General features: G+C 43.4%; 1 protein-coding gene across 22 annotated transcripts in view; it reads right to left on the minus strand.

Moving 5' to 3' along the window:
* The window catches only part of NRXN1 (neurexin 1), a 1,496,060-nt gene that overhangs the window by 17,412 nt on the left and 1,459,161 nt on the right, over nucleotides 1–19,487 (minus strand). For 12 of the 22 annotated variants that reach the window (XM_060249064.1, XM_060249035.1, XM_060249043.1 and 9 more), the window contains one exon: nucleotides 3,981–4,059. In XM_060249064.1, the coding sequence (XP_060105047.1) occupies nucleotides 3,981–4,059 (79 nt within the window). Of the gene's footprint in view, nucleotides 1–3,971; nucleotides 4,060–19,487 lie in introns of all 22 variants that reach the window. The other 10 variants (XM_060249053.1, XM_060249027.1, XM_060248954.1 and 7 more) reach the window with 1 other exon arrangement.

Here is a 19,487-nt window from a genome sequence, read left to right on the forward strand (position 1 = left end):
AAATAATTTCCAATACTGTTCAGAATTATGTCAGCAATGGCAGATCCTTTGTAACAGATGCAAAAAGGTCTGGTCTGAAACAGATGGAGTGGCCAGAGCACAGCTTGGGAAAGGCCAAGGAGAAGAGCCAAAGCACCAGGATGTAAAACCCATTCCAGGTTGCCAGCTCTCGGGGTTTTACAGCAAGTCTTGTTGATTCAAACACTTATGAAATAAAAATGCTCTCCGAACTGGCTGAAAAGAGAGACAGCTCTGAGCAATTCATTCAGGTGATACCTTTTAGAATGTTGGATTTGTTCGTAGCATGAGTACTGGCAGCGCTTTTTTTTGAGCAGGAACGCAGTTTGGGCTGGCTTGGTGCCAGGGGGTGTGGCCTAATATGCAAATGAATTCCTGCTGGGTCTTTTCTATAAAAAGCTCTATGTGAAACAATGCTGACATCAATGGGTTGTGGCCTAATATGCAAATGAGTTCCTGCTTTGTCTACCAAAAAAGCCCTGGGTATTGGATTTCAAGTTGCACAGAAATGATCTGATTCAATTACTGCATGAGAAAGATTTCTGTGCAACTTGAAATCTGGAAATTTGCTTGATTGGAACAATAACTTTCATAAAAGGTATTTTGAACTGTAGACATGGCACAATGTTATTCAGTGTTATTTGGATGGTTTGGTGAATAAAATGGTTCCTACCTAGAAAATCATTTTTTGCATAATTTGTCCTCATATGCCACAAATAAACCATCCTGGAAGAGATTCTCTGAAACTTTCAACCCTCCAGTTCCCTTTCCAGAACCGCTGCCACAGTATATAAACACATACATTTAGCATTAGGAAAATACACTTTGTGAATCAACCTCAGCAGTGACCTCCATGTACTTCTTTGGATTTGTTATTTGAAGATGGGCCTTCACCTATAGTGAAATCTATGGCACTAGCAAACAACAAACTTATTCAGTATTAGCTAGTAGACCTTTATATCACATTTCTACATCACTGTTTGAGCACTGTATATTAGCTACAGTGTGGCCTGCAGTTCTTACGTGGGCATAAAGGTTAGCTATGGGAGGGATTACTCTGGAACCTGCTATAAGTCTGGCCATGTCACTAAGTGCAGCAACATTCTTTGTGTTGAATGCATAGTATGCAAAGGACACTGGCGCATCAGTACAGGTGAGAGCCCGCATTGGTACAGAATGAAAATGTTAAATACTAAAATCTCTCCCCGTGGTTCCTGCTTCTACTTTTTGCAGAACTTTTACAAGCCAAAGTTGATATGTTTTTGTGGATGTGCATTATAAAATATGATTGTGGAAACCATCTTGATCCCTGATGACTTTCAAGTTGTGGTTTTCCAGGAGTTCCTAATGTGACACCAGTTTGATCAATGAAACAACCACTGATACCCCTCTTAGGCCTCAATAGGCCTGAAACAAAATCAAAAATAAGATTACAAACAGAGACATGTTAAATTGCCATTTCAGTGTGTATTGACCCAAGAAGGGGACCAACAGCATAGAAATCCAAGGAAATCTACAAACTGTAAAGATGGTTGTCTTTATTAAGGTTTAATAATGTGCATGTCCCCCTTGTTAATAGTGTCTGTTTCTGTGAAGTACTTATCTTTTGGTCTACATATGTACAGTTGCATGCAACTGAGATGAACCACTGGACTAATTATTGCAAGAAGCAACATTGGCTCCACCTCCTGTCCCATAAAACTTCTGCTTTTATACAAGAAAGTAAGTCAGCCCTATAAGTCTGAGAAATATGGTACTTCACACCATGTGTAAATTAATAAACTGCTCTGAACTTTTTTTAAAGAGAAAGCAGCGGAATCATGCACGGAATGTCAATGCCCTCTAGGATATTTTAATAGGCAATCCTTGGAACAACAACAAAGTTTCTAGCCTTCACTGATTTTTTAAAAAAGAAAATGTACTAGCATCTACATATATCTCCACACATGGCTCTATTTTTGTAGTGTATCAGTAAACAACTTGCGCCCGCGCAGAGGCTACTGGAGAGCTAATGGAGAGCCTCCCGGAGCCGCCCCTACACGCAGCGGAGGTCGCCAAGGCCACCCAGAAACACAAGACACTAGCACGGGTGCTCGACTGGGTGGTGAGGGGCTGGCCGGAGGGGAACGTGGGGGAAGAATTCAAGCCGTATAAGACCAGGATGGAGGAACTAGCAGCCCACAAGGGGTGCCTGTTATGGGGAAGTAGAGTGGTGATTCCGCCCCCGCTGCAAAAGCGTGTCCTAGAATCTTTACATGAGACCCACCCCGGCATAGTCCGAATGAAGGCCTTGGCCAGAAGCTACGTCTGGTGGCCGGGGATGGACGGGGAGATAGAGGGCTGGGTCCGACGGTGCCAAACGTGCCAAGAGTCGCGGCCCGAGCCTCCCAGCGCCCCCGCCACTAGGTGGGAGTCAACCCGGAAACCATGGTCGAGACTCCACCTCGATTTCGCGGGGCCATTCCAGGGGCAGATCTTCATGATAATAGTGGACGCCTACACCAAGTGGTTGGAGGTCATCCCCGTAGGGTCCACCTCATCCGCCGCCGCAATCCGAGCGCTGCGCAGGGTCTTAAGCACACACGGGATCCCGGACACCATAGTCTCAGACAACGGGACCGCGTTCACGTCTGCAGACTTCCAGGCGTTTCTCCATAGATACCTGATTAGGCACATAAGATCTGCCCCCTTCCATCCAGCCACCAACGGCCAGGCGGAGCGGATGGTCCGCACCACGAAAGAAGCCCTGGGCCGAATTGTACAGGGAGACTGGGACCACCGATTAGCGGCATTCCTTTTCGACAATAGGGTCACCCCCAACCCAGTCACAGGAGTGAGCCCGGCAGAGCTCCTAATGGGACGCAAGCTGACAACCCGACTGGACAGGCTACACCCCGACCGGGCGTCAGACGCCCGCAGGAGCCCCGAGGTTCGGGACGCAGTCAGGGGGTTCTTTGCGGGCGACCCAGTCTACGCCCGGAACTACGCAAGGGGGCCTGAGTGGGTGGCGGGCCGAGTGCTACGAGTGACGGGGTCCCGCCACTATGACATATCCACCGAGGGGGGCCAGGTATTACGGCGGCACATAGACCAGTTGCGCCGCCGCACGCTACCGGAGGAGCCGGCGGACACGGAAGAGGCGTGGTCCGGGGAGGGGCCAACCGAGAGCCGACCTGAGGACGAGGCCCCAACGCCCATCACGCCGACGCAGGGAACACCAGAACGGTCCGAGCCCGAAAGACCCGCTGAGCCGGCCCCGCCGCCTCCGGCCACACCACGGGCCGCCGAAGCACCAACCGCGGAAGCAGCGCCTCCCCCACCAGACCTCCCTAGACGGTCCACCCGGGAGCGCCGACCTCCCGCGTATCTCAAGGACTATGTTCCTTAACTAGGGGGGGAGGGGTGTAGTGTATCAGTAAACAACTTGCGCCCGCGCAGAGGCTACTGGGCCATCCCAGAAGCCTCCAGCGCGGGGCGCGGAATCACCCGCCAATCAACAGCTGCGGCAGGTAGTTCAACAGGGCAGGATTGGCCTGACCGACCTAGTAGGCTGTACCGGGAATTGTATATAAGCGGGGCCCGGCCCGCGTGCTCGCTCTCTTGCAACGTGCTCCTAATAAACTATGTTGCCCTACTCTCGTCTCCGCTTCGAGTACGTTACAATTTTCTTCTAGTTTATAGTCCTACACTGACTGTGGGTTCCAAAAAAAAGAAGAATGGATATGAAAATGTTCACATTTTACCATTTCTCAACTTGGGACCAAGCAACTACCCTTCCCATAATGATACCGATAGTTCCAATCCAGTACCTATCAGAATGGGCAGGAGACCAAATATTTTGTTTATGACAAACACAGGATTACAGGCTGAAAGAGATTACTGTTCTGTCACTGCCTCTTTGCCACATGCAAATAATCGAAATAAAAAGAAAGTAATAAAAAAAGTTGACTAACCTAACCCACCTGAGCTTGGCTCACAGGGATCAATGTCCTCATCGTCGCTGGGGCATTCAGCAGAGGCCACCAGGATGTCATCTGTGGTCTGCAAAGGAAACAAAGAGCCCATTTGAGTTAATCAAAGTGATCCAAACTACCTGCTCTTCTCTTTGGCTGCACAAGGTTTGCAAGCAGTCCCCAGTGATGACTGCATCTTAGAGAATCACAACACTCCAAAAGTATGTTCTAATAGTGACGTGAGATTCTTTTTTTTACCTGAGAACTCACAAAGGATTATGTCAATAGTCCAGTGGGATGATCACTGCAGTAATACCTCATCCCTTGTGTCCAATCACATCTCTTTTGCTCCCTCTGATCTTTATTGTTTCAGCTTTTCCTTCAGCAGCTCTCCCTATGCTTGGACAGTGCCCCAAATCTGCTTCCCTCTTGTCTTAGTAACCTATTTTTTATGATCCATTACAAACAGAACAAAGAAGCTGCTGAACTATATTAACTTTACGTCACCTGCACTCCTTAAGAAGATAAGAGAAGCCATGTTAGATCAGGCCAATGGCCCATCCAATCCAACACTCTGTGTCACACAGTGGCAAATTATATATATATATATATATATATATATATATATATATATATATATATATATATATATATACATACATACACACACACACACACACACACACACACACGCACACTGTGGCTAATAGCCACTGATGGACCTGTGCTACATATTTTTATCTAAACCCCTCTTGAAGGTGGCTATGCTTGTGGCCGCCACCTCCTGTGGCAGTGAATTCCACATGTTAATCACCCTTTGGGTGAAGAATTACTTCCTTTTATCCGTTTTAACCTCTCTGCTCAGCAATTTCATCGAATGCCCATGAGTTCTTGTATTGTGAGAAAATGAGAAAAGTACTTCTTTCTCTACTTTCTCCATCCCATGCATAATCTTGTAAACCTCTATCATGTCACCCCGCAGTCGACGTTTCTCCAAGCTAAAGAGTCCCAAGCGTTTCAACCTTTCTTCATAGGGAAAGTGTTCCAGCCCTTTAATCATTCTAGTTGCCTTTTTCTGGACTTTCTCCAATGCTATAATATCCTTTTTGAGGTGCAGCGACCAGAACTGCACACACTACTCCAAATGAGACCGCACCATCGATTTATACAGGGGCATGATGATACCGGCTGATTTGTTTTCAATTCCCTTCCTAATAATTTCCAGCATGGCGTTGGCCTTTTTTATTGCAAACGCACACTGTCTTGACATTTTCAGTGAGTTATCTACCACGACCCCAAGATCTCTCTCTTGGTCAGTCTCTGCCAGTTCACACCCCATCAACTTGTATTTGTAGCTGGGATTCTTGGCCCCAATGTGCATTACTTTGCACTTGGCCACACTGAACCACATCTGCCACGTTGACGGCCACTCACCCAGCCTCAACAGATCCCTTTGGAGTGCCTCACAATCCTCTCTGGTTCTCACCACCCTGAACAATTTAGTGTCATCCGCAAACTTGGCCACTTCACTGCTCACGCCCAACTCTAAATAATTTATGAACAAGTTAAAGAGCATGGGACCCAGTACCGAGCCCTGCGGCACCCCACTGCTTACCGTCCTCCACTGTGAAGACTGCCCATTTATACTCACTCTCTGCTTCCTATTACTCAGCCAGTTTTTGATCCATAAGAGGACCTGTCCTTTTACTCCATGACTCTCGAGCTTTCTAAGGAGCCTTTGATGAGGAACTTTATCAAAAGCTTTCTGGACGTCAAGGTAAACAACATCTATCGGGTCACCTTTGTCCACATGTTTGTTCACCCCCTCAAAGAAATGTAACAGGTTAGTGAAGCAAGATCTTCCCTTACAGAACCCATGCTGAGTCTTCCTCAGTAACCCGTGTCCATCAATGTGCCTACTCATTCTGTCTTTGATAATGGTTGCTACCAACTTTCCCGGTATTGAAGTCAGATTGACTGGCCTGTAATTTCCCGGATCTCCTCTGGAATCCTTTTAAAAGATGGGGGTGACATTTGCTACCTTCCAGTCCTCAGGAACGGAGGCAGATTTCAATGAAAGATTACAGATTTTTGTTAGAAGATCCACAAGTTCAACTTTGAGTTCTTTCAGAACTCTCGGATGTATGCCATCCAGACCCGGTGACTTATTAGTTTTTAATTTGTCTATCAGTTGTAGGACCTCCTCTTTTGTCACCTCAATCTGACTCAGGTCTTTTAACACACCTTCCAAAATTAGTGGTTCTGGGGCGGGCAAAAAGTTCTCATCTTCCACAGTGAAGACGGAGGCAAAAAATGCATTCAGCTTCTCAGCCATTTCCCTATCCTCCTTCAGTAATCCTTTTACCCCATGGTCATCCAAGGGCCCCACTGCCTCCCTGGCTGGTTTCCTACTTCTAATATATTTGAAGAAATTTTTATTGTTCGTCTTTATGTTTTTTGCAATATGCTCCTCATAGTCTTTTTTTGCCTGCCTGATCACAGTCTTGCATTTGATTTGCCACAGCCTGTGTTCCTTCTGTTCCCCATTGTCCTCCATTACTGTCAGTTGTCAACTTTGAAGATGCTGGAGTAAAGTTTCCCTGGCTCAATGATTCTACATGCATTTGTGGGTCTCTTTCCTTTCCCAGCATCCTACAACACTGACATCAAGCCCAAAGGGCTTTATGCATATGCCCAAAAATTTTGTGATGTTTCAGAGTTTCCCTTCTTTCTTTCCCCAAGTATACCTGCTTTTACTGAAGCAGAGACTTTGAGGAACTAAGAGGTTTGTATGCACAAAGCCCCAAGCTCAATTCCCACCCTCCCCATTTTGAACAATGCCTTGAGGTCCTTGGTAGAAGGTAGGACAAAAAATATACTACAGACAGAAGTACACGATTTCTGCTCTTCCATTCTAAGCCACTCAGGATAAAACAAATGAACGCCAATGAGCCTTCTGTGGTGCAGATGTAGCTGAGAGCAAGGTTTTTAATTTTTTCCCTTTAATTGGAAGATGAAAGATGGAAGAAAAATCTGCTTGGCAAAAAATGAATTCTGGTTGCTATTAGTAGCACCCATGATAAACGTTCCTAATTTGCAGGACAGCTGCTTTGAGAGTTTTCATTAAAGGAGGATTTAGAAGGCAAAGGAGAATCCCTCTCTTTGCCACCAGCACCTAATGGGATGACATACAGAGCAATATAATCATAATAATGCAGGATTGGATTAGTGTGTCTCTTGGGTGACTGGTCAAATTCATCTTAGTATTATCTTTTAGCTTTATTCTGTTTTTCTTTCAAAGTGTTAAAAAGACAGGTGTATCCGGGGCCAAACTCCAGGGATGATTTGGGAGGTCCATGATTAGAATCTCCCAAAGTGTGTTTTAAAGGTTAACAACAACTAGGAAAGGAGGAACGATTAAATCAGGGCAGTAATGCTGTCGGGAGGAGGATTAATCCTTCTCTCTACACCATTTCCACAGGTTTCTATCCCTCCACTCCATACAGAGCTGTGGAGAAAAATACAATGGCAGTAGGTAGGAAATGTATGCATGGCAAATAGTAGCTTGGGGGTAAGGAAGATTTGTATGAGGAATATGGAACAGAAGGAAATCCATAACACCCCTCCCCACACACACACTATACTGTGGCTCTGCTCTTGCTAGGGATGAGCATGATCTGGAAAATGCAATTTGTGTGGGTTTGTGGGTGTCAGCCTCCCAGTGAGCACCTAAGTCTGAAAGGGAACTGGAAGGCTCATTCACAGACTAAACCAGTACGCAGCCCCACAAACCCCATTAAAAGGGCCCTCAGTCCCCTTCAACGGGGTTTGCAGAAAACCCAAAAAACAGCTGAGAGGCAGGGAGCAGCTGTTTTTGGGGCTATGTTGTGCACAAGACAGCTTGAAACAGCTGAGCAATGGAGTCCATTTAAACCCCTGCTTTCTGCTCTACCCTTTAAATGCCATTAATTGCTTTAACAGTTCATGGAAGTTTGTGATGGTAGACCCATCATAACTTGGGTTTGCGAACCATGAACAGGGCAAAATTCATGACAAATTTTTCTTCGTGGTTCAGTTTGTGTCCATCCCTAGCTCTTTCTTCTCCACCCTGCTAGCTGCTTTTAGCTTTAAAAAGACAGTAGTAAATCCTAATAGCAGATCACCTAGAATGTATCAACTGACCTTTCTTCACTGCTGGCTCCTTTCTTTTTGCATAAATGAAGGTGCACTTCACACATTATATTGCTAAGAAAAGCATTTTAAGAAAGCACATAAAACGTAATAGGTAAATCAGGCAAACCCTGACCTGGATAGCCCAGGCTAGTATGCAGCATGTATAACTTTGGGATGTGCAAACCAATCACTGCATTTTTATGGGGTTTGGGGTTGCACAATCCATCCAGTATACACATGCAAAATACATGTAGTGCTCCTGTTTGTAAAATGTGGCAACTGTGCATATCAGGAACTGTACATAAGATAACCATCATTGTCAGCCTCCCAGTATGTGATTTGTCTGAAAGGGATTATGCTTGCCTACACATATATCATACAGGTGCAGAAAGCTAGGAGTGGCTCCACAAATGTGTTTGCTGTCACATTATAGTGGAATGGCTGCAGTCTGTATGATATCCCAAATCTAATGTCCTAGCAAAAGAGAGTTTGTTTCAAATAACCTAATGGAGAAGCAGAGTGTATGTCTCTTTGTTTGAAAAGATGGTCAAGAAAGTGATGAAACTTCTCTGAATCTCAGCATCACACCCATGGTAAAGTCCAAGCATCCTGTGCTTGTGCCCACCTAAGTGGCCCTGAAGGGCTTATAACGTACATATCAACTCCTTTTGAATAAGATGTTGGATTCATGCACAAGTGCTTTGCCTGCAGCCAACATCTCATTTCAATGGGGTTCTCATCCACATGAAACTCCTGCTGAGTTTCTAGTGTCTGTAAAAGACTGTACACATTTACAACATTGACTCCAAAGAATCCTTGTAAGAATGGAAGCCACTTCTACTGATGCAATGGAAGGTGTCTAATTTCTGCAGATTTCTCCCTCAAACTGCATCCTCATTCTTTTCCATGGGTTCTCTCACCATCAGGAGCAGCTACAAAAGACAGGAGGAGGCAGGAAAGATCTCTATTCCATGCCATTATCTGCTCACAGATCTCGAGCTCCATAACACTGAAGTATTTTCTGCAGCAATATTCTTCTCTGGACTGCATTACCTCCTGCATTAATAGCTGGCATATAGGAGTGGTTAGCTGTACTAGGATAGGGGACCCTAGGTTCAAATGTTCACTCAGCCTTAAAGTTCTCTGGATGACTGTGGGCCAACATGGGGGAGGGATGCTCTTACACTCTGTTGTGTTCTTCCAATTGAACATAAACATTTAAAGTGAAAATAACTGGTTAAGTTTTTTTTAGTGGGCTCTTCAAATCTGGACATATTACATTCCTGAGGAGGATAAATTTGCTGAAAGCCAACACCTGGCTTTTGAAAAGAAAAGAACAGAACCTAAACTGATGGGATTGCTGGCAGAAACTAACAGGGTATGAAGCATTAGGATGGAGTTCATGTGGAAAAAAAAATAAAATTTCATTTCAGAAGGCTAGATTAACTGAGCAATTTTCTCGCCAAGACTGTGTAATTTAAATTTAATTTACTGTGTGTGAAGCTGATCTTTCTGACTGGCTGTTGAGACAGTAGTAGAAAGAAAACTCAAATATGTCATATTAATCAATTCTATTCTTCAGCTTACTCCCCCAGTTCAGAAAACCGTCATCTGTACAAAAAGTCTGCGTGCCTGCCCCACATCTGCTTCCCCAAATAAACACACACCCATACAAATGCAGTCCCAGTTCTCCCTTAAAATCACACCTACTCTTCCCCTTAGACAAATGTTTTGAAATTGTTTTTTTCTCTGAATAAAAAACAAGTACAGGTCTATCCATTCATATTCTTTTGTCGTTCCAGTATTTGCACCCCCCCCCCCCAAAGATGTGAGAAATAGCATGCAGAATCTGTACACTATCTGCATTAAAAATGAACAACCCTTTGTGCATCACTTTCCTAGACAGTGAAACTGCCCAAAGTAGGAATATGTACATCTCTGGGTTGGGGAAGGTGTCTGCTTTTCTTGATAGGATTTTTGTTGCTTTTGTTTCTCTGCAGAATCACTTCAGAGTTTGCTTCAAATTTCATTCTAAGTAAAATCTAGGGACAACTGTGTGAAACTTCCACTGCAAATCCTACTCTTTTGTTTAACCTCAAAATGCCTTAGGAAGTAATACCCATGTTCATTTGGACCTTTTTTAAGGTGACATCTTCAGTGGCAGCTTTAGTTCAGCTGGAGCAGAGAACACAAGACAGTCCTTTCCCCACTGGGGTTTTTGTTGACTAATGCCATATGGACCAACTAGATCTCTTGTAAATACTGTAAAAACCAGTTTCCTTTTCTGTGCTTTTCTGCCATTCTGCAGACTGGGTAAATCAGAATTGTTCAGCAGGGCAATTTCAAAAAGGGATTAGAATCTGTATTAAAATAGTACAAAAATGTATGGTACAGCACAGGATTGCCAAGACTAGCCTGATTTTGTCAGATCTTGGATGCTGGCTCTAGTTAATATCTGGACCATCCAAGTAAGTCCAGGGTTGCTATGGAGAAGAAGGCAATGGCAAACTCTTTCGAGTCACCATAAATCAGCTGAGACTTGATGGCACTTTCCGCCCTTTAATGTGGAATAGGGCTGTTTACTGCAGTTATTATTGTAGATATTGTCTTGCTTTTAGTGCATTGTCTTCTATCATTGTAATTCAATTTCTGCCCTCTTTATGGTATGTCATACCTGAGTTTTCTGTTTGCATCGTTTCCTAACTTCTATCCTAGTAAGATCACACTATTACTGGAAGTTGTATGTGGTTCTAGAGCACTTTTCAAAAAATACTTTAATCTTAAATTTCAAGTGAAAAAGGTGGACTATAAATGAAGTAAATATTTACATAAATAAGTTATATAATGAGAAATCTGGGGATATTCTATGTGGCCAATTCCTTGGGTAGCTCAGTACAGCACCTGGACCTGCAAAACACTGCAGTGGAGACACATGTTCATAGTGATGCTGGGTGATCTGGAAACTCAGTCCGTGAGGTTTTATCCCTGACTGTCCTTTCCAAGGCTTTTTTGTAGCAGGAACTCCTTTGCATATTAGGCCACACCCCCTAATGCAGCCAATCCTCCTGGAGTTTACAGTAGGCCCTGTACTAAGAGCCCAGTAAGCTCTTGGAGAATCGGCTACATCGGGGTGTGTGCCCTTATATGTAAAGGAGTTCCTGCTACAAAAGAAGCCCTGGCTCTTTCACATCTACAGGTCTTCCTTCAGCACTTAAGGTTTGAATGTACACTCCATTGCAGCAATCCATTCTTCAGCCCCTGCTTCTCTGAGCCAAGCTGAAAGCATAAAACTTTCTTTCAAAGTCAGATATGGGGTTAGACGGAAGAGGGAAGAGGAATTAATTTTTGTAACAGCCACACTATATGCTATGGATTTAGTTATGTGAATCCCCACTAAAACTGAGCTTGCATAAGGTGTAGGAGTACCAACTATATATGCTACCACCTCGACTTTCTTTTTTAGGGTCTAAGAAGGGACCATCCCACCCAACAGCACCTGAGGATTTCTCTCTAAGTGTGACTGAAACCAAGGTGATTAAAACAAAATAGCAGAGGTGCTCATTCACACAGCTTTGCAGTGAAATACAGGAGATTCTATACTCACAGACAGTTCTTACAATCACAGTGTGTCAGAAAGCAGTGCATATTGAAGTTAATCTTTTTAAAATTAAAAGACGGCTGAGAATCACAGATATACGATTTCGTTAAAAGTCCAAAATGATTTCCTAAAGGATCATGGTCTTGTTCTTTCACATATGAAATGTATTTAATTTCCTGTGAGGAATGAAGGGTATATCATTGTTATATTGGTATTATATTTCTTCTGCAACAGTCAGTGCTTCACAAGGTTTCTTGGATAGAAAAATCAGCCTTGCCTAACCTTCTTACTGTCACTGACCACATTAAGCAACAACTAAAAATTAATCCAGCTTCCCCCATTAGCTACCGAGATCATAAAATCTACTAATGAAACCATTTAACTTTGTAGTCTCACATGGAATGAACTTCATTCTATAAAATGACCATGCAAGCTCATTCAAATTACTGATATCCATAAACTCACTAAGACAACCAGGGGAAACAGTGGTCTCTGTAGAAATCTGCAATCTCTCAGCCTCTGCTTTTCATCTACATTTCATAAGAATGAGCCACAAATGTCTATGTTCTGATCACATTCCGGTTAGATTACTTCAGTTTGCTCTATGTGGAGCTGTCTTTGAAGACTGTCCATAAGTTTGTCTTGTTCAGCATGTATTACCAACTTTTCTAGTTGCTTCAGATAGACCCTTCTCTGAGCTGGATAGGTCAGGTTAGCCTGATGTCATCACATCTCCGAAGCTAAGCAGAATCAGCCCTGGTTAGTACTGATGGGAGACCACCAAGGACATCCAGTGTTGCTGTGCAGAGACAGATAATGGTAAACCAATTCTATATATCTCTTGCCTTAAAAACCCTAAGGAATCAATGTAAGTCAGCTACAACTTGATAACTCTTTATGTGCACACAGACAAACCACACAAAACACATCCCTGTAATGATTAAAGAATCCCACTGGCTGTCTCTGCCCTATCCTGGATAGCCCAGGCAAGCCTGATCTTGTCAGATCTTGGAAGCTAAGCAAGATCAACTTGGACAGGAGACTGTCCTTGAAATACTCAGTCCGAAGGTGGGGGGAGGCTTATTCAATAACCTCCCTGAATATCCTCCAGGCCCCCAGTAGAGGTCAGTCACCAGAGGTTGACATGACTTCTAGGTGCAGCCACACACAAAACATACCCACAAAAGCAAATACTGAAAGAATTCCACTGGCTATTTCCAGGCATAATTGTTGATCTTTAGCTTTAAAAACAAAAAGATGGTAATAAAAAAATCAAGATCAAATAGTATTTGTTATATCTTTTAAAACTCCTCAAAATTCTGACAGTGGGCATGTTTGCTGGCTATTAGAATGGGAGACTATTAATAAGGGGAAACTGACCACCATCTGATTCACTTTCAGTAGACTGTGTCCTCACTGTGTACTAGGATACAGCTAGTTAGCCACAGTCACACGTCTGCAAAGTTTCAAGAGGGTAGCCATGTTGGTTTGCAGTAGAAGACGGAGATTCAAATCCAGTAGCATTTTAGAGATCAACATGATTTTCAGGGTTGATTCAGCTGGGTACCCATGTTGGTCTGATGCAACAGAAGAAAGTTTGAGTCCAGTGACACCTTTAAGACCAACAAAGTTTAATTCTGGGTGTAAGCTTTCATGTGCACATGAAAGCTTACACCCAGAATTAAACTTTGTATGCCCAGAATTAATCACCAGACTCAAACTTTGTTCTATGATTTTCAAGGTATAAGCTTTCAAGTGTCAAAGCTACCTTTGTCCCTTCCATATCTGCAACGTATTGCTGGAAGACTAACAGCACAGTCTTCTGTACAGTCATTCAAACAATGCATTCACAATGAATGAAAGACTTCTGTCATAAAAGAATTTCAATATATGAATAGCTTATCCCCACGGCAAGGGAGTCATCTTATCTCTATGAGTGCAATGCGATACAATGGTAGCATTAACACAGGCTATCTCTTTAAAGAGATTTTCCTATGCAAGTTCCTACCCTATTAGCAGAGCAGTACACTTCCAAGTCCATTGAAATGAGGGGGTTTAGCAGGGTGTAACTGCTGAAAATGGCACTATTCATTTTGGGGGGGTTTTCCCCAAAGATTTACGGATTGTCTACATATGTAACATGTGACTTCCCATGTGGCTTACCAAACTGTAAAAAACAAATAATTAAAACACTTAAACCCATATTAAAATAATAATTTACAAAGGCTTGCTGTTACAAGTATTTTCTATAACTACCATATCCATTTTGAAAAACCATCACAGAAGCAAGGAAGGGGGGAGAAAAAGTTAACTGCTCAAACAAATGTCTAGTAGAAAATTTTTACTTGGTGCTTAAAAAAATCAAACCTAGGCCATACACAAACAGGTGGGGAAAACTAGCATCACAGTACAGGAGCCACAGCAAAAAAAGCTCTGTCTCAACCTCCAGGTGGTGGCTGGACATTTCCTGGTATGAAAACTGATCTTCAGGCAACAAAGATTAGTTCACCTGGAATCACAGAATCATAGCATTGGAAGGGACCTCCAGGGTCATCTAGTCCAACCCCCTGCACAATGCAGGAAACTCACAAATACCTACCCCAAATTCACAAGATCTTCATTGCTGTCAGATGGCCATCTAGCCTCTGTTTAAAAACCTCCAAGGAAGGAGAGCCCGCCTCCTCCTGAGGAAGCCTGTTCCACTGAGGAATCGCTCTAACGGTCAGGAAGTTCTTCCTAACGTAGAGCCGGAAATTCTTTTGATTTAATTTCAATCCATTGGTCCTAGTCCTACCTTCCGGGGCCACAGAAAACAATTCCACACCATCCTCTAGATGACAGCCTTTTAAGTATTTGAAGATGGTGATCATATCACCTCTCAGCCGCCTCCTCTAAACATCCCCAGCTCCTTCAACCTTTCCTCATAGGACTTGGTCTCCAGACCCCTCCTCTGGACCCATTCCAGCTTGTCTACATCCTTCTTAAAATGTGGTGCCCAAAACTGAACACAGTACTCCAGATGAGGTCTTACCAGAGCAGAGGAAAGCGATACCATCACATCACGTAATCTGGACACTATACTTCTGTTGATACAGCCCAAAATTGTATTTGCCTTTTAAGCCACCGCATCACACTGTTGACTCATGTTCAGCGTATGATCCACTAAGACCCCTAGATCCTTTTTGCACATACTGCTGCTAAGACAAGTCTCCCCCATTCTATAACCATGCATTGGATTTTTCCTACCTAAATGCAGAACTGTACATTTATCCCTGTTAAAATTCATTTTATTGGTTTTAGCCCAGTTTTCCAGCCTGTCAAGGTCATCCTGTATCCTGTTTCTGTCTTCTTCTGTGTTTGCAACCCCTCCCAATTTAGTATCATCTGCAAATTTAATAAGCATTCCCTCTATTCCTTCATCCAAATTATTGATAAAGATGTTGAACAAAACAGGTCCCAGGACAGATCCCTGAGGCACTCCACTTGTCACTCTCCAAGAGGATGAGGAACCATTCACAAGCACTCTTTGGGTGCGATCTGTCAACCAGTTACAGATCCACCTAACGGTAACAGGATCCAAATCACATTTTACCAACTTGTCAACAATGATAGTATGTGGAACCTTATCAAAAGCCTTACTGAAATCAAGATAAACAATGTCTACAGCATTCCCCTGATCCAGCAAGGTAGTCACTTTCTCAAAAAAAAAAAAAAAAAAGAGATCAGGTAAGTCTGACTTGGAGAAACTGACCACTTTGGAAGGTGGACTCTATAACATTATTACCTAGGGATACAAGCCTCCCTGGTGGAGGCAGGGATCCTCTGCCACCAGGCCCCATCCCCTGCTTACAATCAGCTGGCCAGTGGGCGAACTTGTCAGGAGAGAGAGGGAGGCCCAGACTACATCAACAATGATGTGACAATGTGACTTCTCACATGCACCAAAAGTGATGTCATTCACATTGGTAATGTCAGGGTGATATTCTTCTATCAGGGCAAAAACTCTAGGACAGAAGCCATTTTTACCATAGAGTTTTTGACCAAATACCAGATATCACAGCATGATGACATCACTTCTAGTACACACTGGAAGTGACACATCCACATCCAGGGGTCATTTTGTAGAAAAATAGGTTGTAGAGCTCATCCAGGGATTGTTATGCAGCTGTACCTACTATTCAATGGACAAGGAGGTGGAACTCTCAGAAGGAGGAGATGGAACTCTCAGAAAGGTTCAGGAGCTGTGCTCCTGTGAGCTCCCACTGAATCCAAGGCCTGGCCACTTCACTGGCAAAGTTGCCTGGGCCTCTCTCCCACTCCTGTTAAGTCCCTCCCCTCATTCTCTGCCAGTTGCCAGAAGGGATTTGGCAACCCTAATTATAACCCATTGAAGTTCCTCCTCTCCCTGGACCCCACCCTCTTCAGGTTCTACTTTCAGAATCTCCAGGTATTTTCCAACCTGGAGCTGTCACCCCTAGTCAGAAAAGGACCCGAGTCCCAGCAGAGTGTTCTCTGAGAACCTTGGTGGATAAAGAAGATGGTACTTCACATTCATGCAGTTTTATTACTATTTAGAACACTGCTGAGCTGCTTCTCCAATGGACTCAGTTGAAAATATGGTAACAAAAATAATCAAAACTATCCTTCATAATGGAATATGGAGATCCAAGTCATATGTACTTTTCTGCCAGCATTTCTGAAAGAAGGAACAAGTTACCCTGAAAGGTTTACCTTTCAGGGTAACTTGTTCCTTCTTTCAGAAATCCCCTTTGTTTTTTTCCATGGAGTTGGCCCTAAATCTCAGAGTAATTTAAAATGTTCACATTAAAATTATTAATATGCTAACTGAGGAAGCCTAAATTGGAATTTAAGAGCAAAGTACTTGTTTTGACTAAACTGAAACACGCCATAGAATTATGTCAGGAGTTTAGTAGCTATATTTAGGAGCTTCTGTCTGCCATATCTTTTCTCCGCCTCTTCCAGAAACTGCTCTGCCTGAAACCTTTGTCTGATCTTATTCATTTAATATTAATAATACTCAGCACTAAAGAATGTTCAAAGCTCTTCACACAGATTATCTTGGAAACTCTTATCAACAACCCTATAGGGCAGTATTATGGTCCTTGTAATAAAGATGAGGAGGCGGGGGGGGGGGGGGAGCATGGGGAGAAGATTGCTTTAGGCCACTCATTAAAATCAAATACACTTCAATAGCCTTAACTGTCCACCAAAGTCCCTCTTTTTTTTAACTATATGCTCCTGATAATTCAGTGTCTCACCTCTAAAGTTAAACTTCCACTAAAAGGGTGCATTATGACTGTCACCTTTGTTTCAATAGTAATGCACAGCATGTACTTTGTGCAGCCAATCATTTTACATGCTAAACTACTATATGATGGCATGATATAATCAGAAACACCTTATTTTCAACAGTAAATGAAAAGGGCTCATGCTGAGTCCACTGTGAAACTCAGCTGGTGATAACCCATAGAAAGCAAGGAGCTGGGGCACTGCTTGTGTTAGTGCCACACAAAGATAGCAGACTCAGAAAAAATGGTGCACTTCTGGAATCTGCTGCCCTGACTGGGACACTTCTAAGCCCTATGCATAGGGCTTAGAAGTGCCCAGTCAGAAGACAGAAACTACCTGCCTGCTGGACACCAGTTCCAGAAAGAGGCTGCAGACACAAGTAGCCTCCAGTCCTTCCCCTTCCTGCCATCTTCTGGTATCCCTGACCTTTGGTGTTGTTTTTTATTAGTAGGAATTGAAGCCTTTCCCTTTGTTAATGTTGAACACTCTCATGCCATCTGAGACTTTCTGAGCTTAAGTCTAATTTTATGTAGAAACTGTTCATTAAAGTGCAAAAATTGCAGCCATGAAAGGTGAACAATTAATTTATTTCCCTGAATTGCACAGCTTGAATCACACAACGAGCTGAAATTCGGGAATGTGTAATTTGAGCCCATTTGTATGACCACTTCTTGGAGACTAATATGTATTAGTATATATAAAATCTAATAATGAGGAACAATGGGTAGCTAACTCATTTAAAGTTTGTCAACCTCTAGATAAGGACTGAAATTTTCTTGGAATTATCAGTGATCTCCGGAGTATAGATATCAGTTACCTTGGAGGAAATGGCAGATGCTGGGGGTTGAGGGTGGCAGCAGACTCTATGGCTGGATCCAGATGGCCAGTTAGAGCCAACACAGGGATGGCCCCCAGATGGATTAAAAATGATGTTCAGATGTGCAAATCTGTCAATTGTCCCACTCCCATACTCACCGCATCCCCCGGCATCCCTAGAGCAGCATAAAAAGCAACCACTTCCTAAGTGGTAGCAGATCTCCCAAGTGCTTCTCTGCCATCTTTCCCAGCCATCTGAATGGCTGGGGAACACCTGGGAAGTGCCTCTCAAGTGCTTGAGCAGTCTGACCACTCCTCTAGAGTGCGTGCAGCCTGTCCCTCTCCTGACAGCAGGGTGGACACTGTCTAACTGCCCTGGGGTTGTTTTCCACTGAGTTGGGACACTGCCACCCCAAGCTGCCAGTCTGGACCCAGTCTATGGCATCATATTCTGGCTGAACTCTTTTACCTCCCCAACCCCACCATCCCCAGCTCTGCCCTCAAATCTCCAGGAAATTCCCATGCTAGAGTTGGCAAGTCTAGATAGAGCTGCAACCTCCAGGAGGGACCTGGAATTACAACTGATCTTCAAACAACAGAGATCAGTTCCTCTGGAGAAAATGGCTGCTCTGGAGAGTGAATTCTATGACATGATACCCTGCCAAGTCTCCTACTCTCATCAAACCTCATCTTCCCTAGTCTTCTTCCCCAGATCTTCAGATATTTCGAGGCATTGGCAATCCTACCTACCATGCTTGCACCTAGGTCTGGCAGAAGCCTTTCACAGGCCTTCCATGGGTTTCTACTTTCTCTTGCTTCCCTTCCGTAGGGTTGTTTTCTTTCTTGAGAGTTACCACTTGTATCTGTGCTATGAAAGTCTACACTGAGTTGTGAGATGGGTCCATGGTAGGGGAGTGATGTGCAATCCTAAGTATAAAGCACAATCCTAAACAGAGTTACACCCCTCTGAAACCACTGACTTCAATGGCCTTAGAAGGATGTAAGTCTGTTTAAGACTGCCCTGTTAGTCTTTATGAAATATTTGGAGGCATTTGTAAGCAAGGAGTGTTTGGTACCCATTCTTTCTGCACGTGTAACTCCCATTAATGCTAATGGGCGTTAGACATACATGCCCTGAAAAGGAGAACACATTTAATTGCCTTCCAATTAGATGTGCGAGCTTCATTAAGCCTGCTGGTTTGGTAAAACACATATTTGATGAAATGGCTTCTGCTACTGGAAAGTTTTGCACACAGGTGTTTGGACTTGTTAATCAAGCTTTTATTTCATCACAACAGCCCCCCTCCCAATTAAAAATGCTCTTGGATTAAAGAAGTTTTTTTTTAAGCCACATTTCAAATCAGCCATTTGGAAAGCTAATTTGACATCCTGCTTCAATGGAATCTGTTGCATTCGATCTTGGCAAGGACAACACACATACTGTAAGGGAATAATTTCATACATTCCAACTGCGTCTCCTTACCGGAAATACTCTGTATTTTCTGGTCACTGTACCTGGCAAAACATTGCCCTTTTTAAACCTTTTAAGCATGCCTTGTTAAAATTGAGTGAGGACAGTTTGCTTGTCTTGTCATTTTTTTAGGGCTCAGTTTCTTCCC

The sequence above is a fragment of the Heteronotia binoei genome, chromosome 1 (genome assembly GCF_032191835.1).
Source record: "Heteronotia binoei isolate CCM8104 ecotype False Entrance Well chromosome 1, APGP_CSIRO_Hbin_v1, whole genome shotgun sequence".
Classification (NCBI taxonomy): Eukaryota; Metazoa; Chordata; class Lepidosauria; order Squamata; family Gekkonidae; genus Heteronotia; species Heteronotia binoei.